The sequence below is a fragment of the Aspergillus niger genome (genome assembly GCF_000002855.4).
Source record: "Aspergillus niger supercontig An04".
NCBI lineage: Eukaryota > Fungi > Ascomycota > Eurotiomycetes > Eurotiales > Aspergillaceae > Aspergillus > Aspergillus niger.
The window spans coordinates 701,491-728,668 of NT_166539.1; the positions used below are offsets into that span (position 1 = coordinate 701,491).

At 49.8% G+C, this 27,178-nt stretch overlaps 12 protein-coding genes and 1 non-coding gene across 13 annotated transcripts; 9 read left to right on the top strand and 4 right to left on the bottom strand.

The window, feature by feature from the left end:
• Positions 1-1,123: 1,123 nt before the first annotated feature.
• Positions 1,124-2,027, bottom strand: An04g02750 (uncharacterized protein; the record flags this gene model as incomplete). The annotated part of the gene is made up of 2 exons (XM_059747385.1): positions 1,124-1,552; positions 1,830-2,027. 2 exons carry the CDS (start codon positions 2,025-2,027, stop codon positions 1,124-1,126), a joined length of 627 nt encoding a protein of 208 aa, XP_059606045.1.
• A 670-nt stretch (positions 2,028-2,697) lies between these two features.
• On the top strand, positions 2,698-3,924 carry An04g02760 (uncharacterized protein; the record flags this gene model as incomplete). Its single annotated transcript, XM_001401607.3, has 4 exons — positions 2,698-2,873; positions 2,927-3,148; positions 3,198-3,658; positions 3,709-3,924. Coding segments are annotated over 4 exons (1,075 nt in total), but the record flags the coding sequence as incomplete, so codon positions are not given.
• Positions 3,925-4,187: 263 nt separating this feature from the next.
• Positions 4,188-5,361, top strand: An04g02770 (uncharacterized protein; the record flags this gene model as incomplete). Its single annotated transcript, XM_059747386.1, has 5 exons — positions 4,188-4,304; positions 4,367-4,579; positions 4,663-5,045; positions 5,203-5,229; positions 5,316-5,361. 5 exons carry the CDS (start codon positions 4,188-4,190, stop codon positions 5,359-5,361), a joined length of 786 nt encoding a protein of 261 aa, XP_059606046.1.
• Positions 5,362-7,689: 2,328 nt separating this feature from the next.
• On the top strand, positions 7,690-9,309 carry An04g02780 (uncharacterized protein; the record flags this gene model as incomplete). The annotated part of the gene is made up of 1 exon (XM_059747387.1): positions 7,690-9,309. The coding sequence occupies one exon, from the start codon at positions 7,690-7,692 to the stop codon at positions 9,307-9,309; it is 1,620 nt and encodes a 539-aa protein (XP_059606047.1).
• A 1,553-nt stretch (positions 9,310-10,862) lies between these two features.
• On the top strand, positions 10,863-12,851 carry An04g02790 (uncharacterized protein; the record flags this gene model as incomplete). Its single annotated transcript, XM_059747388.1, has 5 exons — positions 10,863-10,989; positions 11,052-12,123; positions 12,221-12,565; positions 12,601-12,639; positions 12,698-12,851. 5 exons carry the CDS (start codon positions 10,863-10,865, stop codon positions 12,849-12,851), a joined length of 1,737 nt encoding a protein of 578 aa, XP_059606048.1.
• A 1,053-nt stretch (positions 12,852-13,904) lies between these two features.
• On the top strand, positions 13,905-14,843 carry An04g02800 (uncharacterized protein; the record flags this gene model as incomplete). The annotated part of the gene is made up of 2 exons (XM_001401611.1): positions 13,905-14,460; positions 14,539-14,843. The coding sequence occupies 2 exons, from the start codon at positions 13,905-13,907 to the stop codon at positions 14,841-14,843; spliced, it is 861 nt and encodes a 286-aa protein (XP_001401648.1).
• A 371-nt stretch (positions 14,844-15,214) lies between these two features.
• Positions 15,215-16,114, top strand: An04g02810 (uncharacterized protein; the record flags this gene model as incomplete). Its single annotated transcript, XM_059747389.1, has 1 exon — positions 15,215-16,114. One exon carries the CDS (start codon positions 15,215-15,217, stop codon positions 16,112-16,114), a length of 900 nt encoding a protein of 299 aa, XP_059606049.1.
• Positions 16,115-17,036: 922 nt separating this feature from the next.
• An04g02820 (hypothetical protein) lies at positions 17,037-17,564 on the top strand (the record flags this gene model as incomplete). The annotated part of the gene is made up of 1 exon (XM_001401612.3): positions 17,037-17,564. The coding sequence occupies one exon, from the start codon at positions 17,037-17,039 to the stop codon at positions 17,562-17,564; it is 528 nt and encodes a 175-aa protein (XP_001401649.3).
• Positions 17,565-17,859: 295 nt separating this feature from the next.
• Positions 17,860-19,613, bottom strand: An04g02830 (uncharacterized protein; the record flags this gene model as incomplete). The annotated part of the gene is given in 5 exon segments (XM_059747390.1): positions 17,860-18,447; positions 18,515-18,978; positions 19,026-19,092; positions 19,140-19,350; positions 19,395-19,613. Coding segments are annotated over 5 exon segments (1,549 nt in total), but the record flags the coding sequence as incomplete, so codon positions are not given.
• Positions 19,614-19,856: 243 nt separating this feature from the next.
• Positions 19,857-21,542, top strand: An04g02840 (uncharacterized protein; the record flags this gene model as incomplete). The annotated part of the gene is given in 4 exon segments (XM_059747391.1): positions 19,857-19,947; positions 19,994-21,013; positions 21,067-21,405; positions 21,479-21,542. Coding segments are annotated over 4 exon segments (1,514 nt in total), but the record flags the coding sequence as incomplete, so codon positions are not given.
• Positions 21,543-21,823: 281 nt separating this feature from the next.
• On the top strand, positions 21,824-23,925 carry An04g02850 (uncharacterized protein; the record flags this gene model as incomplete). The annotated part of the gene is made up of 3 exons (XM_001401616.1): positions 21,824-21,934; positions 21,994-22,739; positions 22,791-23,925. The coding sequence occupies 3 exons, from the start codon at positions 21,824-21,826 to the stop codon at positions 23,923-23,925; spliced, it is 1,992 nt and encodes a 663-aa protein (XP_001401653.1).
• A 476-nt stretch (positions 23,926-24,401) lies between these two features.
• tRNA-Thr (AGT) lies at positions 24,402-24,474 on the bottom strand. The gene has a single exon. It is a non-coding gene; the product is annotated as a tRNA-Thr (tRNA).
• A 1,632-nt stretch (positions 24,475-26,106) lies between these two features.
• Positions 26,107-27,117, bottom strand: An04g02870 (uncharacterized protein; the record flags this gene model as incomplete). Its single annotated transcript, XM_059747393.1, has 2 exons — positions 26,107-26,640; positions 26,692-27,117. 2 exons carry the CDS (start codon positions 27,115-27,117, stop codon positions 26,107-26,109), a joined length of 960 nt encoding a protein of 319 aa, XP_059606052.1.
• Between the last annotated feature and the right edge of the window lie 61 nt (positions 27,118-27,178).

Below are 27,178 nucleotides of genomic sequence, written 5' to 3' on the forward strand. Positions count from 1 at the left end.
GCTTGTTAAGAAGAGCTGGAATAGTCTCGTTGTTATCACCATGCAATCGGTAGGTTCCCCCGCCCTCATTTTTTAGCATATTATAAGACATCACTAATAACATACTCTATAGTATAATACACTACTCTCCTTCGATCAGGAGCACCTATCAGTCCAGCAACCTGGGAGTACCGCGGGAAACGTTAGCGGCATGTGGCTCACAATCCTGAATCATTATTTTCCTATCACCCAAGATTACGCCCATAGACCGGAAGAGTACCAGGCCTCAATGGGTGGGTATACCGATATTACATCTGTTAGATGGTTGGGAAATACTATCAGCGACTGCCGCCCCTTTCTTATAACTCAAACAAAAGCAAGAATGTATGATACCGGAGCAGCAGAGTGGCAGACGGGGAGATACCAGTTACGTGGTTATCTCGGCGGAATCAGACAGGGCAGAAGACGGAAATGGTACTGGGGAATCGTTGCGATTGGTAGTTCGGTTGAATTCTACACGTACAATAGGAATAATGATACCTTGACGATGATGGGTCACAGGCTGCATGTGGTCAACAATCACCAAGCTATACATAACACTCTTGAAGGGATCAGACGAGCAGCTAGGTAGTCCAGCTTATGAAAATTAATTTTTTTCTTCATCTCCGTAACCACTTAGACTTATCTGCTACTTAGAGGCACACAATGCAAGTATCTCATCTAGACAACTCAGTAAATGCTGGCGTGCAGCTAGTGCCTCTGACCTTTCCAGTCGTCTTTCCAATTTTAGACATAATTGCTTCCAATTTATTCCACGCGCAGTTGTTTCCACTTCGTGGAAAATCTTAGTGGGTATTCGTGAGCGCCAGAAGTCATCGTCAAGTGGCAGATGTAGGGCTCTCTGTACATTGACCACTGCCTGAGAAGTAAGGTAGCCGAAGACCATATTCAAGACTTCCCATGGGAGAAGAAACAGCGTAGATTCTCGGACTCTTGGTGAACCCTTTTGACGAGAAATCTGCTCTTTGTTCCTTGATCGCTGTCGAGTAGTCTGCTCCAGTGCCGTTTTGACACACTTAGTCCGGACCGGGTCTTCGGAAGCCATGGCTCAATCGTTAGTCAACTCCATGCATGTGCAATGAGCTCAGAGACCCGCTGATACGTGGTATGTATGGGTTATGCAAGAAAGTAGTATCCATTTACCGTCTGACCATTCATCCGGCAGTCCAAACACGCGTTTCCACATCTTTTGATCGTGTCTTCGTATCATAGCCTGCATAACATTCTTCAGGTTCTTTTCCGCAATTATCCCCAGCTGATGGTGCGTCAGGAGCTCCCAGCACCGTGCATGGACAGGATACCCTACCCATTCGGTGGACACTCGATACTCATCCTCATCATCATCATAGTCCTGAAGGATCTGACTTTTGTTTTTACCTCTTATTGGAATTATTGGTTCGATGGTCTTTTTGCGCTCAGCGTCGTCTCTAGGTCCACTAATTAAACCATCCGCTTTCTTCCATGGGACATGGAAGGGTCCATAATTTTCCAACGGTATCGCGACACCTGATATCTGGCATTTACCAGTCTTCACACTGTGGAGAACTATAATTCGGCGGAGTGATAATCAATGACCATTCCGACTTCATTTACCTTCACTTCACTTTGAGTACAAGTCGTGGGTTGACTTGTATCGTATGTTGGGAAGAAAGGGGGAGAGAGAAGGATAACTCACTCAACCGACGCGGCATCCACCACCACGAAGAACCCCGTATATACATATCCATATTCTCAACCTTGAAGGCTTTGTACATTCCTCCTCTAATACTTCCGTAACGATGCCCACTTACATCGTTAACGTAGCGGTCATCCGAGTATATCTGTGAGTAGAAAGCGAAGCCGCAGATGTAACATTGGTGGAAATCTTCATCAACTACGCGCGGGCTATCGTCGTATAGACCATCGCTTTGTTCGTCGCCGGAGGATTCATAGATGGAAGAGGAATCGTTGAAGAGGGTGTGGTGTTCTGGGACGGCTTTCTTAGGCATTTTCGCTATTCCTGTCGTGATAAAGATATATTTCAAGTTGTCAATTGCATGCACCTTGGAATGATGGTTAGGAAACAGGGGGGGTGGAAGTAGGATAGTTATCGAAGCTACAAGCATGTCCAAAGTAACCGTGACGTACTCACGGAGGATTCCCTAGAGTCTAAAAAATCCCCAAAACGGAGTACTTCCCCTCAGCTTACTGATGCCATCATGATACTACGGGCAAACCAGCCAGATCCAGACTACTTAGTCAACCATGGCAACATCAAAAATCAAAACTTATCTTTCAGTCCTTCAACTCAACAATTACCCCTGAAGAGCATCATTGCTGGATATAAAGTCCATAGATCGTTATGGCCTGACAAACATGGCACCACCTTCGGATAACCCGCCCACTTTTCCGGTGCATCAGTGCGCAATTAACAGCCGGACTCGGATATGCACGCCATTGATTGATCCACCAATAATGCTTATCCCCGGCTTCATCCTCTCCCCCACGGTCTGCAGCTGCTGTGTTACCCCCACGCGGGGTATGGGGGGGACTGGGAGCTGTTATCCTTGGAGATCTAGAATTGTATGGCGTGGGGGTGCTACATAAATACTATGTCTGGCAAGTAGCTACAGCGTCATCGCAAAAGCAAGCAGCACACTGCTCATTCAATTTACCAATATGGCTCCCATCAAGTCCATCGAGTACTTTCGCGTCAAGCCGCGCTGGCTTTTCGTCAAGGTGACGGATAGCGAAGATAAATTTGGGTGGGGTGAGGCTACACTTGAGGGGCATACGCAGGCTGTGGAGGGTGCGTTGGATGAGATTATAGGGAGGATTGTTGGTTATGAGGCTGAGTATGTTTTTTCTATTCCCATGAATTCCGGCTGCCTTGGTGCTAATGGCGCAGTGACATCGAGCACGTCTGGCAGACAATTTGGAGACTTGGCTTCTATCGCGGCGGTCCGGTTTTCATGTCCGCCTTGTCGGGCATTGATATCGCGTTGTGGGACTTGAAAGGTCGGAGGTTGAACGTACCCGTCTACCAGCTTCTCGGCGGCAAGGTACGCAACAAGGTTCAAGTTTATGCTTGGATTGGAGGTGACCGGCCAAGTGATGTTGAAGTAGCTGCGTAAGTCACTTCCCATCTGCTTCTCTTTCATTCATCTAACAGTACCCAGCAAGGCCCGTATCGCGCAGGGCCTCAAGTGCGTTAAGATGAATGCTACAGAGGATATGAACTGGCTGGACTCGCCATCTGTACTAGACTCTTGCATCGAGCGCATCAAACAGGTCAAGGCTCTTGGTCTTGATGCTGGCCTTGATTTCCACGGCCGTCTACATCGCCCCATGGCAAAGCAGCTTGCGAAAGCACTTGAACCTTACCGTCCTTTGTTTATTGAGGAGCCTTTGCTCGTTGAACACCCCGAAGCTATCAAGCAGCTTTCTCAACACACGACTATTCCAATCGCATTTGGTGAACGTTTATATACTAGATGGGATGTTAAGCGGTTCCTCGAAGATGCGTCGGTCGATGTGCTGCAGCCGGATATCGCGCATGCTGGTGGAATCTCAGAAACAAAGCGCATTGCGACGATGGCGGAGACATATGACGTGGCGATTGCGCCGCACTGTCCCCTCGGTGAGTTCCTCCTGTTCTTTGTGTGTGATCCATGCTAATCAAATGCTCAGGTCCAATTGCCCTTGCAGCTTCAATGCAAGTTGCTCTTTCAACCCCGAACTTCGTCATCCAAGAAATGTCGCTTGGAATGCATTATAATGTTGAAGCCGGAGATATTGATCTCACAAGCTACCTGACGAATCCAACGGTGTTCAACATCGAAGAGGGGTATGTGCCAGCGCCCACAGGAGCGGGGCTGGGAGTGGAGATTGATGAGGAGTTGGTGAGAAGAATCAGTCGGGAAACGGAGCCATGGCTACCGAAGGAATTCTATGGCGTCGATGGGGGAATCCGAGAGTGGTAGATAGCTCAGACTTGTGGGGGTGATTGCGGAGGTGATCTGCATCGTGACATCTTTACATGCGGGGAGCGTGGGGGTGCCTCGGATATCTGTCCGAATACATATACCAGCTACAGCTCATAGTAGTAGTAACATAGTCTTTGCAAGCCATACGCAAAAATATCGACTCAATTAACTTAACTGTAAATAATGGACCTCTTCTCCCTCGAAAACACAACCGCCCTTGTCACCGGCGGCACCCGCGGCATCGGCCAGCAAATGGCCATTGCCCTCGCCGAAGCCGGCAGCGACGTGATCCTCGTCCAGGTATCCACTATCACTACCTACAATACACCAAACAGACAGCATCTTAAACTGATACAAAATAGAGAGACATATCCAACACCGAAACCAAACAACGCATCGAATCCCTCGGCCGCAAAGCAACCATCTACACCGCCGACCTCTCCTCCCGGGAGTCCGTCTCACAACTTACGCCTACCCTCCTATCCGACAGCCACGACATCAGCATCCTAGTCAACTGCGCCGGCATCCAACGCCGGCACCCCAGCCATTTATTCCCAGACAGCGACTGGGACGAAGTCCGTCTTCCTATTTTCCCCCTCCCCCCTTCTCCAAGCCTCCTGCCCACTAACTGAAAGAAATATCTGCTTAGGTCCTCCAGACAAACCTAACTACAATTTTCACCCTCTGCCGTGACCTTGGCGCCTACATGCTCACCCGCACCCCAGACGCCACCGGCCACCGCGGCTCCATTATCAACGTCGCCTCGCTGGTCTCCTTCCAGGGAGGAATAACAGTTCCTGCGTACGCGGCTGCGAAGGGCGGCGTGGCGCAACTCACGAAAGCGTTGTCGAATGAGTGGGCGAGCAAAGGAATTAATGTCAATGCGGTGGCGCCCGGATATGTGGCTACGGAGATGAACACGGCGTTGTTGAATGATCAGGATCGTGCGAGGAGTATACTTGAACGCATTCCGGCGGGGAGGTGGGGCACCGCAGAGGACTTTAAGGGCGTTACGGTGTTCTTGGCTGGGAAGGCGAGTCGGTATGTTTCGGGGAGTGTGTTGTTGGTTGATGGGGGGTGGATGGGGAGGTAGAGTTTCATCTTCCTTGTCCTCGGTTATTATACAGCCCATAGAAGTAGAGATACTTCCCTAGAACTTGCTAGCATATGGAGTCTAGAATGTCGGCTGTTTAAATAGTGGTATCCTGTTACCAGAGAGAGAGGAGTAAGTCTAAGAAACTGAAGTGCTGTTATGCAGCACTTGTCTACTTCAATATATGTATACATATATATTCTGCTTCTTGCATGCAGTGTACCATCTACTCTACGTCGTGTCTTTCCCCAGAATAGAATATAAATATAAACTGCCTTGAAATGTCTTAGTAGCCTTGAACTGTGACAAGAAATGGATGGATGTTTTAAGGAACTGGATAGATCTGCAAGGTGTGTATCCGCTAAAAGTCTTTCTTTTCACTCCTTTTCTTTTTTTTTTTTTTTTTTTTTTTTTTTTTTAATTAACATGAGAATCGGATTGACTAGTATGTAGATGCTTGCCATGCGGCTACCCAGCTTGCTCACTAACCTCTGGGTTTACTGGACCGTAGCGTGACTGATCGATCTGTTTCTTATGTCTGGAATAGCTGGCTATACCCTGGGTGATGTGCATGTGTCATGCCATTATGATATACCTTTTTTGAACGTCCTGGTTGCATGCTTGGACCTTAGATGAGCACATACTCTTCTGGCTGCAATCAGGAGTGGAGCCGTATGTTGAATTTGTTTGAATCAAGCAAGAGGCCCACACGGTCACGTCTAATAGCCTGTATCATATAGATAAGCTTATAGTCTAGTTCCTTGTGTCTAACGGCTATAGTGCACAAGTAATGATGCTGCCTGGAGATACCTACGTAAATAATCTTTACACATTGAAATTCGTATACGGAAGTGCAAAAGACTGAAAATCATCATGACTATATCAAGATCTCGTCTCGAGGTCACTTTGAATATGTGCTAGGCAATTTGATCTGTCAGAAGTCCGGTACTCTTTTCAAATATGAGGGTTTAGTATTCAAAAACGATCTAGTAGTAGGAGGCTCATTAGGAACTCCCCTGCATACGACAGTCACTGGATTCTCACTATTGGGATGACAGCAGTAGTAGGTCGGAGATATATATCCAACGACAGGACTAGTATGGTTTCCTGAGACACCAATGAAGCATACCTTCCTCCTGCCTCCACACAGAACATATAATCAGTTTATTTCAGCTCATGATATTGCCGTGAGTCGGCAGCTGGATGATTTTTGAAACCACATCGATTCGGACAACTGCCGGCTACTGCCAAAAGGGGAAAAGCAGGGTCTGGCCTGAGCTCGATAATATCTCCAAATCAGGACTAGTCTAGGTTGTTCGATCAACAAGCTTGCGGAGACTAAACCTAATATGGCAATACCGCTGCCCTGATCCCCACCTGGACGTATGTTCGAACTTCGAAGACGAAGAGTTCGTCAACTTCTCTGCTGCATGTTCTTGCACAATAGTTCCATCGGTTTCGGTTTCCGATAAATCAAGAAGTCAACTGCTGTTATATCCGAGATCTACACTTCTTCCTGCCGCATCTAGTCATCTAGCGGAAGACTCTGATCGTACGATGACGAAGCCTTCCGTTTCCCAATATGCTTTGCAGAACGTTGACTAGCAGGGTTTTCCCTAGACCTGTGTATCTTCATTTACGCTAAGAGTACTTGAGAAATCACCTGAAGATATAGCCATTATGGAAAAACTGTTGCCTATCTCATCTATCATTTCATGCGGCTAACTCCATGTGCTACAGGAAATGCAGGATGTGGAGATGAAATACAGTACACAATACTAATCCTGACTGCTTGCGCCTTGTTACAAAGTAAGATGGGGCGGCGCAGACCCCACCAGCTGTTTTGCATGATCAGCTACTACTAGTGTAAGCTTATTTATAATTGGGTATCACCGGACCCCCCTCCTACGCATCTCTGTCCAGCAACCATATGCAATACTAGTGCCTCTTCTCAAAGTAGAGAAATAACACTGCAACACTGTGCATAAGTCCCAGTTTTAGAACCATTGAATATGCAGCCCTGTGCATAAGTGCCTTTTTTAGAGCAGTCGCCCTGCAACCATGTGCAGTAGCGGCATATTTAGAGCCATCAACCTGCAACCATGTGCATAAGTGCCATACTTTAGAGCCACGAGTAGGCGGGCACTAAAATAGCGGTATCATGCCACTCCACCTGTTTAGTATGATCAAATATGCGCCTGATTATGTTCGGAACCACCTGGGCGCTAAATTAGCAAGGCCTTGATGATCCTCTACCCCAAACGGCATGCTTCTAGAATCTGGCTTTGGCCTGCCAATCCGCTGGTTTGCTTCTCCACTCGCAACCCGGAATTCAATGAGAAACGCGCAATCAGTGGATTCGACATAACTTGCCCCTGAAGCATCCCATCTTCACATCATCAGACATTGGAAGCCTTATCGTCCCACTTCTCGAAACAACTCCTGACGCGTCAGTCTCAATCATGGATGCCTATTTCTCGTTCCCTGCACGGAGCCCAGATCGGACGAACCGGCTCCATCGGCTGCTTAAATACAGAATGAAGATCACTTCCTTCTGAAAAAACAAACCTTTCCGTCCTTTTCATCATCAAGATGCGTCTTTCACTTCTCCTGGCGGGCGCCATTAACCTGGTTGCTACCCAGGCTATCGCAACCTCGCGTTGTACTCCTGAGACCTTCACTCCCCATCTTTCTTCCAACGCCTCTCTCGTTTACGCAGTTCCATATGGACCCAACGATACCTTTGTTGGCCCGCTGGGCAACTACTCCGGTCTCCCGGAGTACTGCGCCGTCTACGTTAACGTGAGCTCGTCTGCTACCTCGTCCTACGAATTCGGCCTTTGGCTGCCCATCAACACTTGGAACAAGCGCTACATGGCTTATGGCAATGGTGGCTTCACTGGCATGATCGCCTTTGCTGATATGGCACCCGGTCTTTTCTACGGCTTTGCTACCGTTTCCACAAACACTGGACACAACTCCTCCGTGACTGAGGCTGGCGATGCAGGCTGGGCTCTCAACGACCCTGAGACTCGTACTGACTGGGGATGGCGTGCACTCCATGGCTCTGTCGCTCTTGGCAAGGAGCTTACTGAGGCCTTCTACAGCGAAGATATCAGCTATTCCTACTACGCCGGTTGCTCCACTGGTGGTCGACAGGGTCTGAAGTCCGTCCAGATGTTCCCTGACGACTTCGATGGTGTCCTCGCCGGTGCTTGCGCTTGGTGGACCACTCATCAGCAAAACTGGGACCTCAAGCTCGCCACCTACAACCTCCCCAACAACGCCAGCCACCACATCACCGAAACTCAGGTGGATGCTTTGGCTACTGAAGTCCTCCGTCAGTGCGACGAAGTTGATGGCGTCAAGGATAACATTATCATGAACGGCTATGCCTGCGACTTCCGTCCTGAGACCCTTCTTTGTGACGGTCCCTCCGCCAACAAGTCGACCTGTTTCACCGCCGATCAGATCGACACTGTCTACAAGATCTACAGCCCCTGGGTTGAGACCAACGACTCCTTTGTCTTCCCCAGCTTCGCCTACGGTGCCGAAACCCAGTTCGCTCAGATGATCATGACCGACGACGACGAGCAGGACAGCCCCAGTGGTATTGCCTACCCCCGTGACTTTGTCTACAACGATGCCAACTGGCCTTGGCAAAACCTGGACTACTCGACCATTGAGCTGTCCGATCGACTGGACCCCGGTAATGCCACCGCCGGTGACTTCGATCTCCGTCCCTTCAAGAACAAGGGTGGTAAGCTGATCCATTACCACGGATTTGCTGACGGAGAGATCCCCACTGGCTCCAGCATCTACTACTACAAGCAGGTCCAGAAGATGCTTACCCCTCTTGGCATCGATCTCGACGACTTCTACCGCTTCTTTTTGATCCCTGGTATGGAGCACTGCTTGGACTCCGTCCACGATGCTCCGTGGTACATCGCCTCGGCTAACCAGCCCGGCGGCCTGACCGGCACCAATGTCTGGGGTGTGCCTGGTTACCGTGACCGGAAGCACGATGCCATCCTGGCTTTGATGGCCTGGGTGGAGAATGGCATCGCTCCTGATGAGCTGATCGCAACCAAGTTCGTTGATGACACCCCGGCGGAAGGTGTGCAGGCTCAGCGCCCTCTCTGCGTCTACCCCAAGGAGGCCAAGTATGTTGGAGGTAACTGGAACAAGACCACCGCGTTCGAGTGCCGGTAATTTGGTTATTCCTGAGGGTTTATCCTAGCAAGACTTTTGGCTCTAGGGAGTATGCAACCTGAGGATACATAATATCTATTCTATGTATGATATAGCTATCATTAGTACATATTAAAGCGTATATTAAGTTTATTATGAAACTGTTCCATTCAAGATCAAAGCAATTGATAAGCATTTTTATAGTAAAATAGCTGGGTCCATAATCAGTAGACGATAGTGATTACCAGTCACTGAAATCATACCCCTACTTCCTCCCACTTTCATCAGCACTAATGGGGGAACTATCGACGAAATACTATATGGGAGGCTCAAATTGAAGCCAGTTTAGCTTTATACATGGCGGAGAATGATATAGACTCTAAAAATACGACCGTCATCTCTCTAATATTCGATTCGCCAGAATCCCTCATTTGCTAGAAACCACATGTTTGTCAGCCGCACCGATCTTGGCTGAGTCCCGCTGCAGCCTTGCATCGCCGTTCCTCATGCTTTCCCACATTATCAACAACCCACTTCACCACAAACCAAACGCTACATCCAGCAATGCTCAGCGCATTAGGTAGACTTTTAACCCTCGCAACCCTCTATCAATATGAGTAGAAAGTAGCAAAATACTTCCGAAATTCCATGCCGGGTTAGTAATTCGCTCTCCTCACCATACACATACTGACTTCTTCCAGAATCGGTTCTCAAAGACCTTGCAATGGCTCTCGAACCAAGACTATGGCAACTAAAGGAATTATGAACAGCTTTGATGCCTCCAGTCTAACACAACGCTTGTGGAACTATCCAAGGGAAAGGGAGCAAGTTGGGCTGCCGATGATAAAAGACAAATCCATACAGCATCGGAGATACGGAGAGTGGTAGCGTTGGCCTACACATTGGCCCAGACGCCGAGTCAGTTACACTGAGCTGGGCTAAAGGATTGGCAATACATCCGGTGTGGGTTGCCAGAATGTTACATGTGTTGGTGGTACGGCAGCAAGAGTGGTGACTGCTTACAGCGTAATTTGATCTCAGAACAGACCGCTGAAGGAAAAGGAACCTACACGTCAGGCCATGGAAGGATCACGGTACGTCCATGGTCTGAGAAATTTTTCCACTGAAATCTATCCCAATGCTAAAAGTTACGAAGGGACAGAAATTGAGTCACTCCTTCCGGTGGAAAGGCCTACCATGTATAGGCATGTGGTCATCAAAAGCGAAGCGGGAGTATTTCCCGCGATGTTGACCCCGAAAAAAGCCTATTCCACGTCTGGGGTACCATCACCGATTGAACGCCATCAAGGAGTTATATGATACAATCCTGCAATCAGTCGTGCTTTCCCAGCCCAGGTATTTAGTCTGGCATTTTTGGGCACGGTTCCCCATGGAAACATGCTGTTCAGCGGTATAAGACCATACTGAAATGATCTGCCGGCACATTTCTCTTGATCCCTTGCTTCGTTGAACGTCGACGTAACTATAAGATACAGTGAATACCATATTGCCGCGCCCAATAACATCTTTCTGGTTCAGAACCACTGAATGACTTACGTTTCCGTTGAATCACCATGAACACCCCTGTGACGCCAAAATTTGGCGATCAAGAACTCGCCTCAGTCTTGCCAGCTGTCACTTGGTGGCGCAGCCCTCACCTTCGCAAGGTGAATCTTTTTATGGTCATCCTATCCCTTTTTTGTAAGTCACATACCTTCCTCTACAATCTTGCATTGATGGCATTCCTAACTGAGCAGCCATAGCTTCTCCGGGCGGGTTCGATGGCTCCTTGGTAAATGGCCTGCAGGCTATGCCAGAGTGGGTCAACTTTATGGAAAAGCCATCCAGCACTTGGCTTGGCTTCATCAATGCGGTGTACTGGATTGGGGCATTAATTTCCACTCCAGTCGCTGCCTGGACGTGTAACCGATATGGCCGGCGGGTAGGAGTCTGGGTTGGGGTTATTTTTCTAATATCCGGAACAACAATGGGCACTGCTGCGTCGTCCGCCAACGTCTTCACTGCGTCTCGTGCCGTGATTGGTTGTGGTATGGGATGGGTAAGCAACGCGGCTCCTATCCTACTCAGTGAGATCGCCTACCCTGCACATCGTGGTGTCTTTGGGGCACTCTACATGGTCGGCTATTACCTTGGAGCGGCCGTCGCGGCGTGGGTTACCTTCGCAACACAAGCGTATGACGGCCCCTGGGCCTGGAAATTGCCGGTTCTTCTACAGCTCCTCCTTCCTCTCATAGCTGTTCCTGGTCTTGCGTTCATTCCCGAGAGCCCCCGGTGGTTGATATCTAGGGGACGTATCGAGAAAGCTCGTAGAATTCTAGCTGAGCTACACACTGGTGGGGATACTACTTCACCTCTCATCGCGTACGAAGTCCAGAATATTCAAGAGATTATTCGAGCGGAGTACAATGCGGCTGCTTCAGCAGGGAGCATGAGCGTTATCAAGTCCCCGGGAAACCGCCATCGGCTCTTCATCACCATTACCCTCGGGGTATTTGCACAATTTTCGGGCAACGGGGTAGTCTCCTACTACCTTACCGTGATATTAAGATCTGTCGGGGTCACACAAACGCGCGATCAGTTATTGATCTCCGCCTGCCTGCAAGTCTGGAACGTCCTTTTCGCGGCGGTTGGTGCCTCGCTGGTGGACCAAATTGGGCGGCGTATTTTGTTCATAACCTCAGCGAGCATCATGCTGACCGCGTTTATCCTGATAAGTGGGCTGTCGGGCGCCTTTGCCACCAGTGGCAACGGTCCAGTCGGTATTGCAGTTATCCCATTTCTGTTTATTTACTTCCTGGGATATGATATCGCTCTGTAGGTGTTTAGCAAGCCATACATCCCATGCTCCTCTATGCTCCTCTATTGTGATTATTTTCCCTTGATGTATGCCCGGACTAATGCTTGCTGCTAGAACGCCTATGTTCACTGCGTATACATGCGAAATCTGGCCCTTTGGCCTCCGCTCACGGGGACTCAGTATCGTATGGCTGTCTGCCATGGGATGTACGGTATTCAACACGTTTGTCAACCCGATCGCCCTTTCGGCCATCCACTGGAAATACTATTTCGTGTTCGTGGCCGTGTTGATTGGGTACTGGTTCACAGCGTATTTCTTTTACCCAGAAACTCGCGGATACAGCCTCGAGCATATAGCCGGCATTTTTGACGGGAAAGATGCCAAAGTGAAACAAGGAATTGAAGAGAAAACTAAGCCGATGGCTGGACCAGTGGCTACAGAGTCGGAAGATGTACATGGGTAAGTTGCAGATTACCATGCTGGAACACTGCCAGTAATGGAGTTAGACTAGAGCACTTGTATGAGACAAGCAGGTATGTTTGATGATAGCAACCGAATCAGTGAGTCAATGGAATACTCTAACTATTCCAGATCGTACCTGAAGAAGAGAAGCCTCTTTGCTTCCAGTAGAACATATGAACTCCATCATCTCTTCGGTAATCCCATCCTAACGGCAACACAATATTCTGTTATCTCCTCACCATCATCCAAACCCCTAACCAATCCTAGAAACTTGTGCTATTAGTAGTAACCGCAACATCATCCGACACACCAGCTCTGCAGAATGTATACTCGCGAAACCCTACCTCTACATTCCGGACTCTGCGTAGAGGCATGTTACCTGGTGCATCCAATTCCTAACACCCCCCATCTATAAAGAATCCAATAAGTCGAGTTTAGACCCTCCTGAGCCGAAGCACATGCCATACTATCCGGCTCAGAACAGCTACCAAAATAACCCGACATGGCTTCGAATCCGCCGGTATCTGTGCAACCAGGCATGAGCAGATCGGTGTCTAGTACCTGCTACTGGGTCGTGGACGGGATATTACTACTTCTAAACAGTGACAAGCAGGTTGGGTAGAATGTCTGTGTCTGTTGATTCGAGTGCTTGGTTTCGCTGGTGATCCCCAACCTATCGTGGAGCATGCAGTTTGAGTTGTGGGTTCCAGTATATTCTCTCCTTCTCGATTACTCATACACGGTGTATCAATGACAGAAAGGCTACCTTTTATTCTTAGTCGTGGCCTGTCATACACACGTTTTAACCTCAACGGTCTCATTATCTGAGACAAGGGGGTCTGGTTCATATTATTGAATATAGGAAGGAGATGCTGTGGGACTGTTGCACAGATGTTTTTTTCTAGGATATTTCATTAAATATATACTATTTTGCTGAGGCGGAAAATAGGTCTCTAGGCGCGATGTTGTGGTGGGATACTAGTTGGATTTGGCCAATCTATAGTGATGTGGTTGTAAGGGGTCTGGCATATTCTCCTTGGGAAATCAACACTAAGTACTGGAAAATTAGAAGTCAACAAGCTTGCAGTAGAGGCTATAAGCCCACCACCCCGTCTTCAAATCACCAATTCAAACTACAAATCTATAGATCAACATGACTAACCATATCAACCCCGCGATAAGCTAGTGGGGCACCACATCACGTGTCCCCTCACCCACCAAGCTACCCCTCCCATCACCATCATCACCACCAGCTCCATCACAACCCAATTGACTCATCCCCTTCACAAATCAAACCGTCCACATACAAACCTACCTCCCCGAGGAAGTAAACAAAATGCCCACCCTCCAAACCAGCACCCTCGCCTTCCTCGGCGGCGGCAACATGGCCTCGGCCATCATCTCCGGCCTGCTGCGCCAATCCGTGCCCGCAACCAACATCCACGTCTCCGAGCCGTGGGAAGTCAACCGGAACAAGATCGCCGCGCTGGGCGTGAACACCACGACATCCAACACCGAGGCCGCCTCCGCCGCCGACGTCGTCATTCTGGCCGTGAAGCCGCAAGTCGCGAAGACCGTGTGCGAGGAACTTCGTGAGGAATGGACGGCCACGGCGCGGGAGAAGTTCCCGATTGTGGTGAGCATTGCGGCGGGAATCACGTTGGAGAGTTTGCAGAAGTGGTTGAGTGTTGAGGGTGGGAAGGTGGCGCCGGTGGTGAGGGTTATGCCGAATACGCCGGCGTTGGTGACGGAGGGGGCTAGTGGTGCGTTTGCCGGGGTGGAGGTTAGTAAGGAGGATAAGGGTTTGGTTGAGGCGTTGTTGGGGAGTGTGAGTCGGGTTACGGAGTGGGTGGATAAGGAGGAGTTGTTGGATGTTGTTACGGGGTTGTCTGGTATGTCTTTCTCTTTCTATGTTTCTGTCTATTGTCTACTTGGAAGGGGGATGGTGAGGCTAATTCCTGGTGTGATAGGATCCGGTCCGGCGTATTTCTTCGCTATGGTTGAGCATCTTGTTGCTAGTGCGACTGCTCTCGGTTTGACGAAGGAGCAGGCTACGAGGCTGGCGGCGCAGACTTGTCTCGGTGCTGGAAAGATGCTCGTTGAGTCGGATGATGAGCCCGCACAGCTGAGGAAGAACGTTACTAGTCCGAATGGCACGACGTATGCGGCGTTGCAGACTTTTGAGAAGCTGAACTTTGCGGATATCGTGGATCAGGCGGTTAAGGCGGCCACGGATAGAGCTGCGGAGTTGGGTGAGAGCTTGGGAAAGCAGTAATGTATGATATCCTGTCATGAGGTATTGGTTGTATGTGAGACGATAGCAATGTCGTTCCCTGTCTATTTCGGTGTAATGCAAGCGTGTACGTATCATGCTTTGTAACTTCACAAATATCTACCTGCCTGGGGAACTCCAAAAAATCAATGTGCCCGTCATTCCTCTCTTATACACACCCAACCAGGGCTGATCGGAACGCGGCTTAATATTAACCCGGGTGCTAATGTTGACAGCCGCCGATTGGAAATGCGCGCCATCACCATGCTCATGATCTGACTAGCACATTTGCCTCTCCTTCTACGGGGCTGCATACTTTCTTGCCATTCATAAGCTCATTACTCTTCCGAATTCTCTCTAGTATTCTTGTAATCATGGGGTCGGGATTTCGTGATGATCTGCTGCAAAGCTATTCAGATGCAGAACTAATCCAGCACATCCTTTCCTCCCCATCACCTCCATCTTCCTTCGACGTATCTCTGCTTTCTTCACGATACATTGCCAAGACTACAAGTGTCGCGGAAGCTGAAGACACCGCAAAAGCTATGGAAGTCGCCCATCAACTCGGAATCCGCGGTCCTTCCCTACAGAGGATGGTCATAAATGGGCCAAATGCGCACTATGTCATGGACAGAATTGAGGGCACTACTTTGGATAATACCTGGACGACGCTGGGTTGGTTTGCCACAATCAAGCTGGCTCTACAGCTTCGCCGCTTTGTGCGTATCTTGCGATCAGTCACCTCATCCACTGCCGGATCCCTAGCAACGGGCCAGTGCCGGTCCTTCTATCTTGAAGATCGCTTCGGCCTTCCTCCGCGATCTGCACCATCTGATTTCGCAGAATTTTTCCGATTTTGGGCCAACTTCAGAGGCATGCGACAGGCAATGCAAGTCGCAAAGCAGGGTCAGAAACTTAGCGGTACAGAATATGTTCCCCCAACTCAGGGAAAATTTGTTCTAACGCATCATGATCTCGCTCCGCGGAATCTCCTTGTTTCTCCTTCTGGACAGCTCTGGCTGCTTGATTGGGAGTTGACTGGTTTCTATCCAATCTACTTTGAGTATGCCGGGATGCTTAACTTTGACATGCACTCGACGTGGACCGTTTGGGATCGTCTACGCTGGTACCTGTTTACATGGATTGCAGTTGGGTCCTATAAGCATGAAGCTCGTGTGCTCGAAAGTATGAGGTCGCATTTCACTAGGTTCGCCGTTGCGAGAAGGTTTGAGCTGCTAGAAATCGGAGGACCCTCCAGAGTCCCGGCATCCTAGATCCGCCCATATGTAGCATCTACTTTCAGTGGCATTGCTGGTTTATTTGGGACCCTGCTGAGACATCATGAGCTCCTAATTTGAGTAGCGGATTACCGGATGTCAGGTCCGCTTCGCGCGCAGCCTCAGGGCAGAATAGGCGCCAGCTTCTCCTTACGAATCACAGCACCTGCTTGCTCAGATGAGCATTTCGGACTCTCCATATGTTTCGCATAGTAAATTATCATTGGGACATAATTGTGCTGCTGCGGGGTCTTTCGGATTCCATTCGCGCATTGCTTTCCTGATACAAGCCACAAACATTAACAAGGCATTTTCGAGTACATGCAAATCTGCGGGCGCTTACTGCAACCAATATCCATGAACGCCGAGCACCAATGGATAGTTGCTTCTATATCTGTTAATTAAGCGCCAACAAATATGGTGCATTCACCACCGACTGAGGTCCAATCGTTCGCATACCTTCCTGTTTTTTTTTTTTTTTTTTTTTTTTTTTTGGTGCAAACATGCGATCGACATTATTGGCGCCTTGATTATCATCTGTTATTCGACGACCATTGGTCTCATGGGGCGACAGGCTGCAGCTTCCTTATCTCGTGCGGCTGAGAATGGCGTCTCGTTAGGCGCCGAGACCAACGAGGCTGGCTTCATTGCTGTGGTTATAGTATTCTGATAGTTGGACCGTGGAAGTTATAAATATCAGAACGCCTTGTACGATTCTCTGCGTCATTCAATCGCGATACAACCACTTCTTTGAGCCAAAACCACCAGTGGCCATTAACATAGCTTCCTTCATTCTTCTCTCTCATTGTCTAATCTCCTTCGAGGGTCAAGAGTCCTGTCCTATAATCGTGAGCAATCCGGCTGGTAATCATTGAAGTACACCGCAGCGATCGAACCTGACTGACCGTTTGCAGACAAAATGAATTCCAACTATGACACTGATGACTTGGAGCTGGAGCACCTTCAAAGCCCTGTCTCGGTCATTCACCTTTGTGGTTACAAGAACGAGCAAAATGCAGGCGACGACGATGGAAACCCACCTACCAACCACTGGGCTGCTTTCTTGCAGCTCTCTCCTAACCGATCTGTCAGACTGGACATGTCCCCGGGATATGGCAGTGATGGGCAAAGAGGAAAGATCATGGTAGCCTCAAAGAGATACCCATTGACCAACAATGCGAGCAAGACTCTGGCCTTCCGGGTGAACGGCATCGTCAGTGTCCAAAATATCGTGGACCTGATCAACTCTAAGGGGCGTGACCGGTATAAGTTCACCGTCGAGTGGGAAGGATGCAGATTCTGGGTCTATACTGTGACATCGGACTTGGAAGCGGCGGGGATTGTGCCGGCGGGAAGCGCTAAAGCTACCTGGGATGCTGTGTCCCTGTACTGGCGTCACCCCACCGGTTCTGAACCGAGACCCGTCAAGCAAGGAATGTTCTACTGAGATTGTGTCTTGTGCTGTTGATATATCTTCACTTGTTATGTAACTGCTGTTGTGTCGTTCTTGTTTTCACTTCGATCATGTATTTACATCGCACTCACGTGTATTTTGTTCTGGAGTAATTCTCTCCATCCATAAGCTGTTAGTCAAGCCTTCTGCCCCTTTAGCATATAGGGAACTCTAGATCTGCAATTCAATAACAAGAAATGATATCATCCTCCCTCGAGTACTTCATTCGCTGTGACTTCCATCTGCAAACCAGGGAGTAGCAACCAACTTACCATACCCCGCCACTTCTTTAATAAACATACCGAAAGTTCAAGTTCTCCTTATCAGTCAAATCCCCAAACGCCACCACATCATCGCCATCCCCACTCCCAATCCCAACTCCATCCCCTCCCTCCCTTAACCTCATATTATCCCTCCTCCGATTCTCCCACGCCAAGACAACCCTCAAAACCACAATCAACGCAATTTCAATAAAGTTCGATACAACCATGGACCAAATCCCCAAGGTATACCGCGGCGCCTGCTCGGAACGATAGAAGAATGGGCCCGCAATGTTACCTGCACACACTCCGAGAAAGATCATCGCATTCGTGACGACTTTCTTCGTAATGGCCTGCGATATTTCCTGTTAGGATGGAGAGGATGAGTACGAAGGAGGCGTTGTATGAGCCTGTGAGATAGTAGCAGATCAGACGGCCCACTTGGTTAGTGGCGGGGAGGAAGGCGAGGCCGAAGGAGCCAGCGAGGTTGGGGAGGAGGAAGAAGATGGCGGTTAGGCAGCGGTTGTTTGGGGGGAGACGGTCGTTGATGAATACGGCGATGATGATCATGAGGGAGGTGAAGGCGCCGTAGGGAATTTGCATTAGGGTTGTTACCACTGTGGTTATGTTGTCAGTGGTGAGAATATATAGTAGTTTGTAGGGATACTAGGGGAAGCAACGTACGGGTTGAAAAGCCAAATCCTTGAATGATCAGAGTGCCAAAGTTGGAGATTCCTCCATTGGGAATGTTCCCTGACAGGCCGAGGAGTAGAAATACCCAGACTTTCCAGTCGAGAAGGGCCTCCAGAACTTGTGTCGGCTTGAGGGTCTTATTTTCGACACCGGTTTGGTTGTCGCGGAGTCGCTCGATGGTAAGTCGTCTTTCTCGGGAGGAGAAAGTACGAGCATTGACGGGGGAATCAGGGAGGAATATTGTAATAAGAATACCCCAAAATGCACAGAGGGCGCCGATGATGAGGAACTCGTACTTCCAGGAGGCGAGGGCACCATTGATCTGCCCGATGCCATACCCTAGCAGACCACCTAGGGCAATTCCAGCGCCATTAGCCGTGTACCAGATTCCAATGCGGATGGGCTGTTCGCGTCTTGTGTACCACATGCTAGTGATGAGCATGAAGGCGGGATCACTGAATGATCAGTTACTGGTGTCTTGCATACTGAGGATGATACTTACCTGCATGCTTCAGCGGCCCCCGATATCACCCGCAGAACAGCCAGTTGCGTGAAGTTCTTTGCGACAGCTGCTATTATTAGACAGACGATCAATTGTAACTAGCAATGTACTTACCCTGTAACATCAGAAAGAACCCCCATAGAAAGATATTCACGCCCAGGTACTTTCCAACAGGAAAGCGCTGGAGGAGAAAGTTGGTAGGCAACGCCCAAACAAGGAAGCCAAAGTAGAAGACAGAGGACAGCCATGAGTATTGCTCTCCCGTTAACTTCAAATCCTCCTTGATTCCAAAGATGGCTGCGTATGACAGTGTGGTTTTGTCAATCTGTCCGTGTCAGAAGGTCCCGTTCGAGGAATCTGTAAACTCACGTAGTAGAACGCATAGCAGACTGAGAGAAACGGCAGGATGATCCAGTCTATCTTGCGGACAAGTTTCTTCAACTCAATGGGCTCGGCTGATTCCAGTTCACCGCCAGCTGCAAGGAGGGCGAGTGCCGTATCTCCATGACTGACTTTGCTGGGGTGATGGATATCCTCGACATGCGAAGGGGACCGCTTGTGAGCATCTCCTGAGTGTTCCGTTGCCATGATGACTGCTCTTGCGGAGTAGGAATGAGATGAGGAGATCCATCGTTCGTAGGGCCGATGTATACAACCCCCAAGCCAAGACTGGGGTCAACGTTGGCGTGGGGGATCGGCATCACCCGCAGCGGATATTTCTCCGCATCTTGACCGGCTAATCCGGGGTTGGGGTATCGACTTGGCGAGGCCATTTTCTCCACAGTTGACATTTGTTCTTCCTTCTTGACCTGAGTCACTATCTCAAGCATCATGTCGATACTGAGTCGAGAAGAGGTCGAGAAGCACTCAACACGCGAGTCGTGCTGGGTAGCTATCCATGGCTCTGTTTACGATGTCACTGGTAAGTTCAATTGAAGCAGTCACCTTCCAACTACTCACACCGCCAGATTTCCTCGATGAGCATCCTGGCGGTCCACAGGTGATTCTTCGCTGTGCGGGAAAAGATGGCACGGCAGACTTTGATTCAGTCCACGACAAAGACGTTCTCTCACAGGCCCTGCCCCAGTCGGCCCTCAAAGGCATTGTCCAACCAGACACTCTGGCGACAGCATCCCGACCCCTTCCCAAGACATCGGCAACAGCTGAAGAAAACCCTCCACCACCACTAAACAGTATAATCAACCTCAATGACTTCGAGAAGGTAGCACAGCAACATCTTTCTCCTCAGGCATGGGCATATTATTACTCCGGAGCCGACGATGAGATCAGCAAACGACAAGGTCAAAAGGCATACCAGAAGGTGTCTTTCCGGCCTCGCATTCTCCGCAGCATTCGCAACGTAGACACGACCACCTCGATTTTGGGACAGCCCGTGTCGCTGCCAGTGTACATGAGCCCCTCCGGAATCGCCAAATTTGCTCATCCCGACGGAGAGTGCGCACTGGCCATCGCAGCTGGCGAGGAAGGATTGGCACAGGTGCTAGCAAATGGCTCCAGCATGTCTATTGATGCTGTGCGAGCGGCGGGGATCCACCCTAATCAACCGCTTTTCCAGCAGGTGTATGTCAACAAAGACATTAAAAAGTCGGAGGAGACAGTCCGACGGGCTGTGAAAGCTGGTGCTAGTGGTATCTGGATCACGGTCGATTCCCCTGTTGTTGGGAAGCGGGAAATGGATGAGCGATTGAATCTTGAGGTTCAGGTAAGATACTGTGATGGCTTGAAGGCAGATTCTAACATCTTCTACAGGCGCGCGACTCATCTGCCAAAGGACAAGGTGTCGCAAAGACAATGGCCAGCTCCATCTCGCCGTACATTGACTGGGAGATTCTCACATGGCTTCGCGGTCTCACCGATCTACCGGTGGTGATTAAGGGGATCCAATGTGTGGAAGATGCTGTTTTGGCATATCAACATGGGGTACAGGGAATCGTCCTGTCCAACCATGGTGGCAGGTCCCAAGACACGTACGTGGGATCCCATTCACAGATATTGTATTCCATAGGCTCACCCGCAACAGCGCTCAACCTCCACTGGTCACTTTACTCGAGATCCGACGATATGCACCATACCTTATCGAAAGTAACATGCAAATTTTCATTGATGGAGGCATTCGACGTGGAACAGATGTCCTGAAGGCCCTTGCATTAGGAGCAACTGCTGTTGGGCTTGGGCGACCATTTCTGTTCAGTCTGGCAGCAGGTTATGGAGCAGATGGGACCCGCCGGGCCATTCAAATCTTGCGGCAGGAAATTGAAATGAACATGGTGTTCCTGGGCGTGACAAAGCTGTCGGAATTGGGGCCTCATTTGGTGAATTCAATGAGGCTGGAACGAGATGTAGTTGGCTCGGTTAAACTGTGAAGAGGCAGGCTTCTGTAGATTACTGGATATGAATATCTCCCCAATTCATATGGCATTGTTCACATCCAGGCACAGCCTTAACCAGGACACAGACCAGTTCGCACTAAATGGAATTAAGAGGGGCATGGGCTGACCAGTGCATATTAGTGCGTAAGCACTATTCCCCATGTAACTGGCACGGGCTTATCGAAGCCATTCGGATCGCGGGAACACCGCGGAACTAATCTGGCTGGTGGATGTCACAACGATGCTTGTGCTCAGTTCCCCTCCCTGCTAAATTTCACCCGGTACCTGATTATTGCACTACTTCAACCCCCTCATCCGGCCACGTCCATCTTTCATTTTACGCCCTCCAAAAATATTTCATCCATTCACTCACTTTCTAACACATCCCCAATATTTCAAGTCAACCAAATGGCTACCCCCGCAGAACCTCAGACAGCTCCCTTCGGCACTTGGGACAGTCCCATTACAGCCGCAACCCTGACGTCCAAAGGCATCAGTTTCTCCGGCATCGCGGCCACAGTTCGTCCCCTTCTCCTCTGTATCCTACTACGTCGAATTAAATTGACCTCTCCCTGCAGGCGGATGGTACCATCTACGTGAATGAAGGCCGCCCTGCCGAAGAAGGTCGCAATTGTATTGTCGAATGGCGCAACAACCAGCCCCGTGACGTTTTACCAGCTGCCTACAGTGCCCGCACAGCCGTCCACGGCTACGGCGGCGCGGCGTTCAACACCACGTCAGACGGAAAGGTGATCTTCGCAGACTGGAAAACTCACGGGGTGTATATCCTTGATCCTGCCACTTGTGATGTAACAGCAGCCGTGGAACCGGACGAAAAGATCTGGTACGCTGCGTTCAATTCCCACCCCAAGAGACCAGAATTGGTGTTTGCTATCAGGGAGGATCACCACGGCAAGGAGGTGGTCAATGAGCTTGTTGTAATCAATACCGGGAATAAGAAGGTGGAGGTTGCAGCGACGGGAGCGGACTTTTACTCGCATCCCACGTTCAGCCCTGCTGGTGATAGAGTGTCTTGGATCCAGTGGAACCATCCCGAGATGCCGTGGACGGGAACTGAGTTGTTTTCCGCACCGTGGAAGGATGAGAAGGTTGGAACCCCTGTGAAATTGGCAGGGAATGGCGATGAAGAAAGTATCTTGCAGCCGAGATGGGGACCAGACGGAACCTTGTTCTTTGTGTCGGATCGCACTGGATATTGGCAGTTTTATCGCTGGAGCCCGGATGGAAGTGATGAGCCCCGTGCTATCGTTATTGAAGGCCTGGAGAAGGGCGAGTTCGCTCACCCAGAATGGCTCTTGGGATCGTATGACTCCTAACCCTCTTGCTCACATAGTATATATCTAACACGATGCAGTTGCACATATGTTCTTCCAAACGCCAACACGATTGTTGCAGCCTGGACGCAGAACGCAACGGAGCGTCTCGTCATCATTGACCTCGAGAAAAACACCTATACCTTCCCCGCCCACATCGCATCGCTCACTGGCATCCAACACAGCGCCGTGGCCCTGACATCTCCCACCAGCATTGCCGTCATTGCCAGCACCCCGACTGCTCCCAGCACTGTCTACCACATCTCTCTCACCAACAACGATGCCTCTGCGCCAACCGTCCTCCGCTCCTCCACCTCAGTCACCATCTCCGACACTTATTTTTCTCGTGCCCAACACATCTCATTCCCGCGCACCATCTCCACCCACCCCAATACTCTCTCCCATGCATTTTTCCTCCCTCCCACGAATCCTAAGTACAGCAGTGCCCCAGGCGAGCTTCCCCCGCTCATCATTACCATTCACGGCGGGCCCACCATCCACACCGACCCCGGCCTTAGCATGATGTGGCAGTACTACACCACACGAGGATATGCCGTTGCCCTGCTCAACTACGCCGGCTCCTCTGGCTACGGACGTGCCTACCGCAAGCTTCTTAATGGAAGTTGGGGTGTGCTCGATGTGCACGACGCCGCAGACTGTGCCCGCTACCTGATCTCCGAAGGCAAGGTGCACCCGTCCCGCATTGGCATCACTGGCGTTAGTTCCGGTGGATACGCCACTCTCCAGGCAATCTGCATGTTCCCGACTCTCTTCACCGGTGCGGTCAGCGTCTCTGGAATTAGTGACGTCGAAGCCCTCGTGGCCGAAACTCACAAGTTCGAGAGTCACTATGCATTCCGCCTACTATTCGATGATAAGGTGCCCGAGACTGAAGAAGAGAAGCGGAAGGTGTATCGCGAGCGGAGCCCCAGGTTCCATGCAGACAAAATCAAGGCCAAACTGCTGTTGTTGCAGGGCACGGACGATGAGATTGTGCCGTTGAACCAAGCGCAGGCGATGGCTGATGATGTCCAGCGCAGCGGCGGGGTGGCCAAGTTGGTGATCTTTGAGGGCGAGGGACATGGGTACCCGCGGAAGGCGGAGAATGGCTTGCAGGCTAAGGAGGTGGAAGAGGGCTGGTGGAAGGTGAACTTGGCCGAGGTCAATGGGGAATGAGTGTGATACTAGCAGATTTTGTTGTGGATTGGTACAACAGAGTATCAAGCACAGGTGGGCATCCAGTGAAAGAGATGTAAGGAAGGCACATCTACATTCTAAGATATAGAAAGTGTCGTGATCTCATCCATCACTACAACCAAATACCCGTGCACAAATACTAAAGTTCTTCGTAACCCCCAAGCCCGTGGCACAGTCCAGTAAACCCAGCAAACTAGTCACCGAACATTCCTAGAGATCGATCAATCATTATGCCTCGCCCACTAACCCGATAGAACAAAGCTACCGTAGATGGTCGGTTTTCAATATACTCCACACCTATTCATCCATGAATTACACCAGGGACTAACCAGTTAAAGTATACAAATTCAACTAATACGTTCAGTTCAGCCTTCATTTTCATCGCACACTACATATAAAGAAAAGAGAATACACGCTAATCCTCACAGCTACACGCCCCACAAAAACACAAAAAATGCTCACACTCGGATTCGAACCGAGGATCTCATGATTACTAGTCATGCGCTTTACCAACTAAGCCATGCGAGCAATTGATGCTGCTGATGCAGAATATTATGCTATACAGACCAAACTTAAAGTATCAGAAAAGCATCCTAGTGTATGACCACACCACCGAAATACAAAGAACAGACATAATCCAACTCATTAAATATACAGCATGCCCGAATTGAATCTAAGTGAACTAGCCAGCCAGTCTAGAGATATCCGACTACGCACTGCAGCCAAGAGACCGAGATGGATAAATCAAGAACGGCGACGGTGTGGTTCTCGTGGCCGGATGCTATCAGGATTTAATATGGAATGAATGACCGGACTCCACTGGAGCCCGAGATACGACGTACTTAGTAGCAACATTTTAGATTGTGGTCGCCGAAGTCTTTTGTCGGTGTACAAGGGGTTTAGTTAGTGTTGACCGGATCGGGATCTGTTGGTGTTGAATGCGTCGGGGAGATGGTGGTGGTGTTTGTGTTTGTGGAGAAAGGGGTGAATGACATATGATGGCTTTTGTTCCGTACTTTTGGATTAACTTTGTTTTGCTGTCGGTGATAGATAAGCTTGATAGGATTGTTCAGGGATGGAATGTGTCTGGTGCTTTAGGTTCGGAATGTTAGGTAGGTAGTGTAGGAAGGTTGAAGCTGAGCGAGTAGCGGTGCCGATTCTATTTTGGTAAGGGAATAACCCAGTGTACATCAGTATAAGATCCAGATATCTCTCATGTTATAAGTAGTAAGATCATCTCAATAGTCTGTTCAGAGTATGCAACTTTAATTTTCTTACCCCTGTACCCACTTCGAAGGTGTAGACTGTGTGCAATGGAGTCCTTAGTACTATCTCCATCTCATCCCTTCTTCTTACAATGAATGCAATAAATATAATGAAGGGAAATTTCTCCGAGAAAATAACAAATCCAAGCAACCACCAAGAATATCCAATTCCAAATCACACTTAGGCCAAAAGAACCACTGCCATTGCCTCACCTCGGTGATCTGCTCACCACTTCCAGACAACGCGACCAGGCAAGCATTGAACCATGGTTCCGTGAAGATAATCGGCGCCTCGGTCGGGGACCAACCCAGCTAAAATCTGCACTAACCAACGAATCCCCGGCATTTCCATGCTTCCATTCCCCTTCGATCGTCTTGTTCCCCCCTGCACATCCTCTCCCCGACCGTCCGAAGGAACCGCTGGTCCACGAGGAGATGTCTGCAGCTAGGATTAGAATTTAGTATATTATCCCTGCATAGATGATGACCTGATATAGACAAAGAATGTATATTTATATAACCATGTGCTCAATCCGCGCCACAAGTATTTCCTAGAAATTCTCAATCAGAGGATTGAAAGTAAAAGGCTGCGACTCACTCGGGGACTCCCGTCCTCATCGGCCCTTCGACTTTCTGGTTCTGGTTTCGGGGACCAGTTCTGTCACGGTATGTGATTGGAATGTGTGGTCCCCGAACTGCCACTCACTCACTCGGCCTTCTTTGTTCACTTCAAAATCGGTGAGGGAGGAAGTCGCCGTTACAATTTCGTTGTTCCGTATATTTCACATTGTGATGTTGCTGGACTGGGATTCTTTCTCATGGCTCGATTTTCGCCTTTAATTTGTCCATTGCTTGTATGATGAAGGTATTCTTCATCTTTGATCATCTACTCCTACTACTCGCTGTATAGCCTCAACATGTTCACGCCCGTGCATACCACGCTCGGGGCCTTGATGCTCTTCCAGGGCTCTACGGGATTGTTGTTGCACAATGGTGCTGTGTTGGGTATCTCTTCGCTCTTGTCGGGCGCTGTACTGAATCCGACAAGAGATAATGTGGCTCTCATTGCTGGTCTGGTGTCGAGTGTTGTCCCCGTCGCCCTTTTATTGCCTTCCGCCATTCCGTCATATCCTGCTGCACCGAGTTCCTGGGTGACGTGGCTGTTGACTGTGGGCCATGGGTTTCTGCTGGGATGGGGTACAAAGGTAGATGAATGATTCCTCTCCTCTTGAGACGCGAGAGCTGTGATTGCTAACGACATCGTGAGATAGAACGGTCGAGGTTGCACGTCCGGCCACATGCTCTGTGGCATTTCCCGATTGTCTCCACGCTCGTTCATTGCTACTGCTGTCTTCTTCACCACCGCGTTGCTCACAGCCAATTTCTTCGCCGGCGGCTCCAACATTCCTCCATGTGCCGGTGGAACACCCTGCTACATGCCCGTCTATCCGTCCACAGCGGAACTCGTCGTCATGCTCACCACCACAGTAGTCACATCCGTGGTGAACTTCGTCGTCGTGCCCCGTACCCTGGATAGATCTGAGCGCTCAAAAACCATATTCTCGTACCTGGCCGGTCTGGAATTCGGCTTGGGGCTGCTATTCTCAGGAATGGCTGACCCAGCCAAGGTTCTGCGGTTCTTTGCCTTCTTGTCCGACCCTTCACGCTTCGATCCATCGCTAGCTCTCATCATCCTCTTCGGAATCGGCCCGTCACTGATGACGTACTTGTCGACCAAACCGGGACAGCAGACTGAGGACAAGTCGGGACGGTCCACACCTACTCTGGCGGCACAGTGGAGACTGCCCACTGCGACTGTGGCGGATATTGATTGGCGTTTTGTAGCAGGCGGAGTCGCTTTTGGTCTCGCCTGGGGACTACGGGGAGTATGTCCCGGTCCGGCCATCCTGCGTAGTGTGCTACAGCCGGTTTGGGGTTTGGCAGAGATGACTGGTTTCATGCTCGGT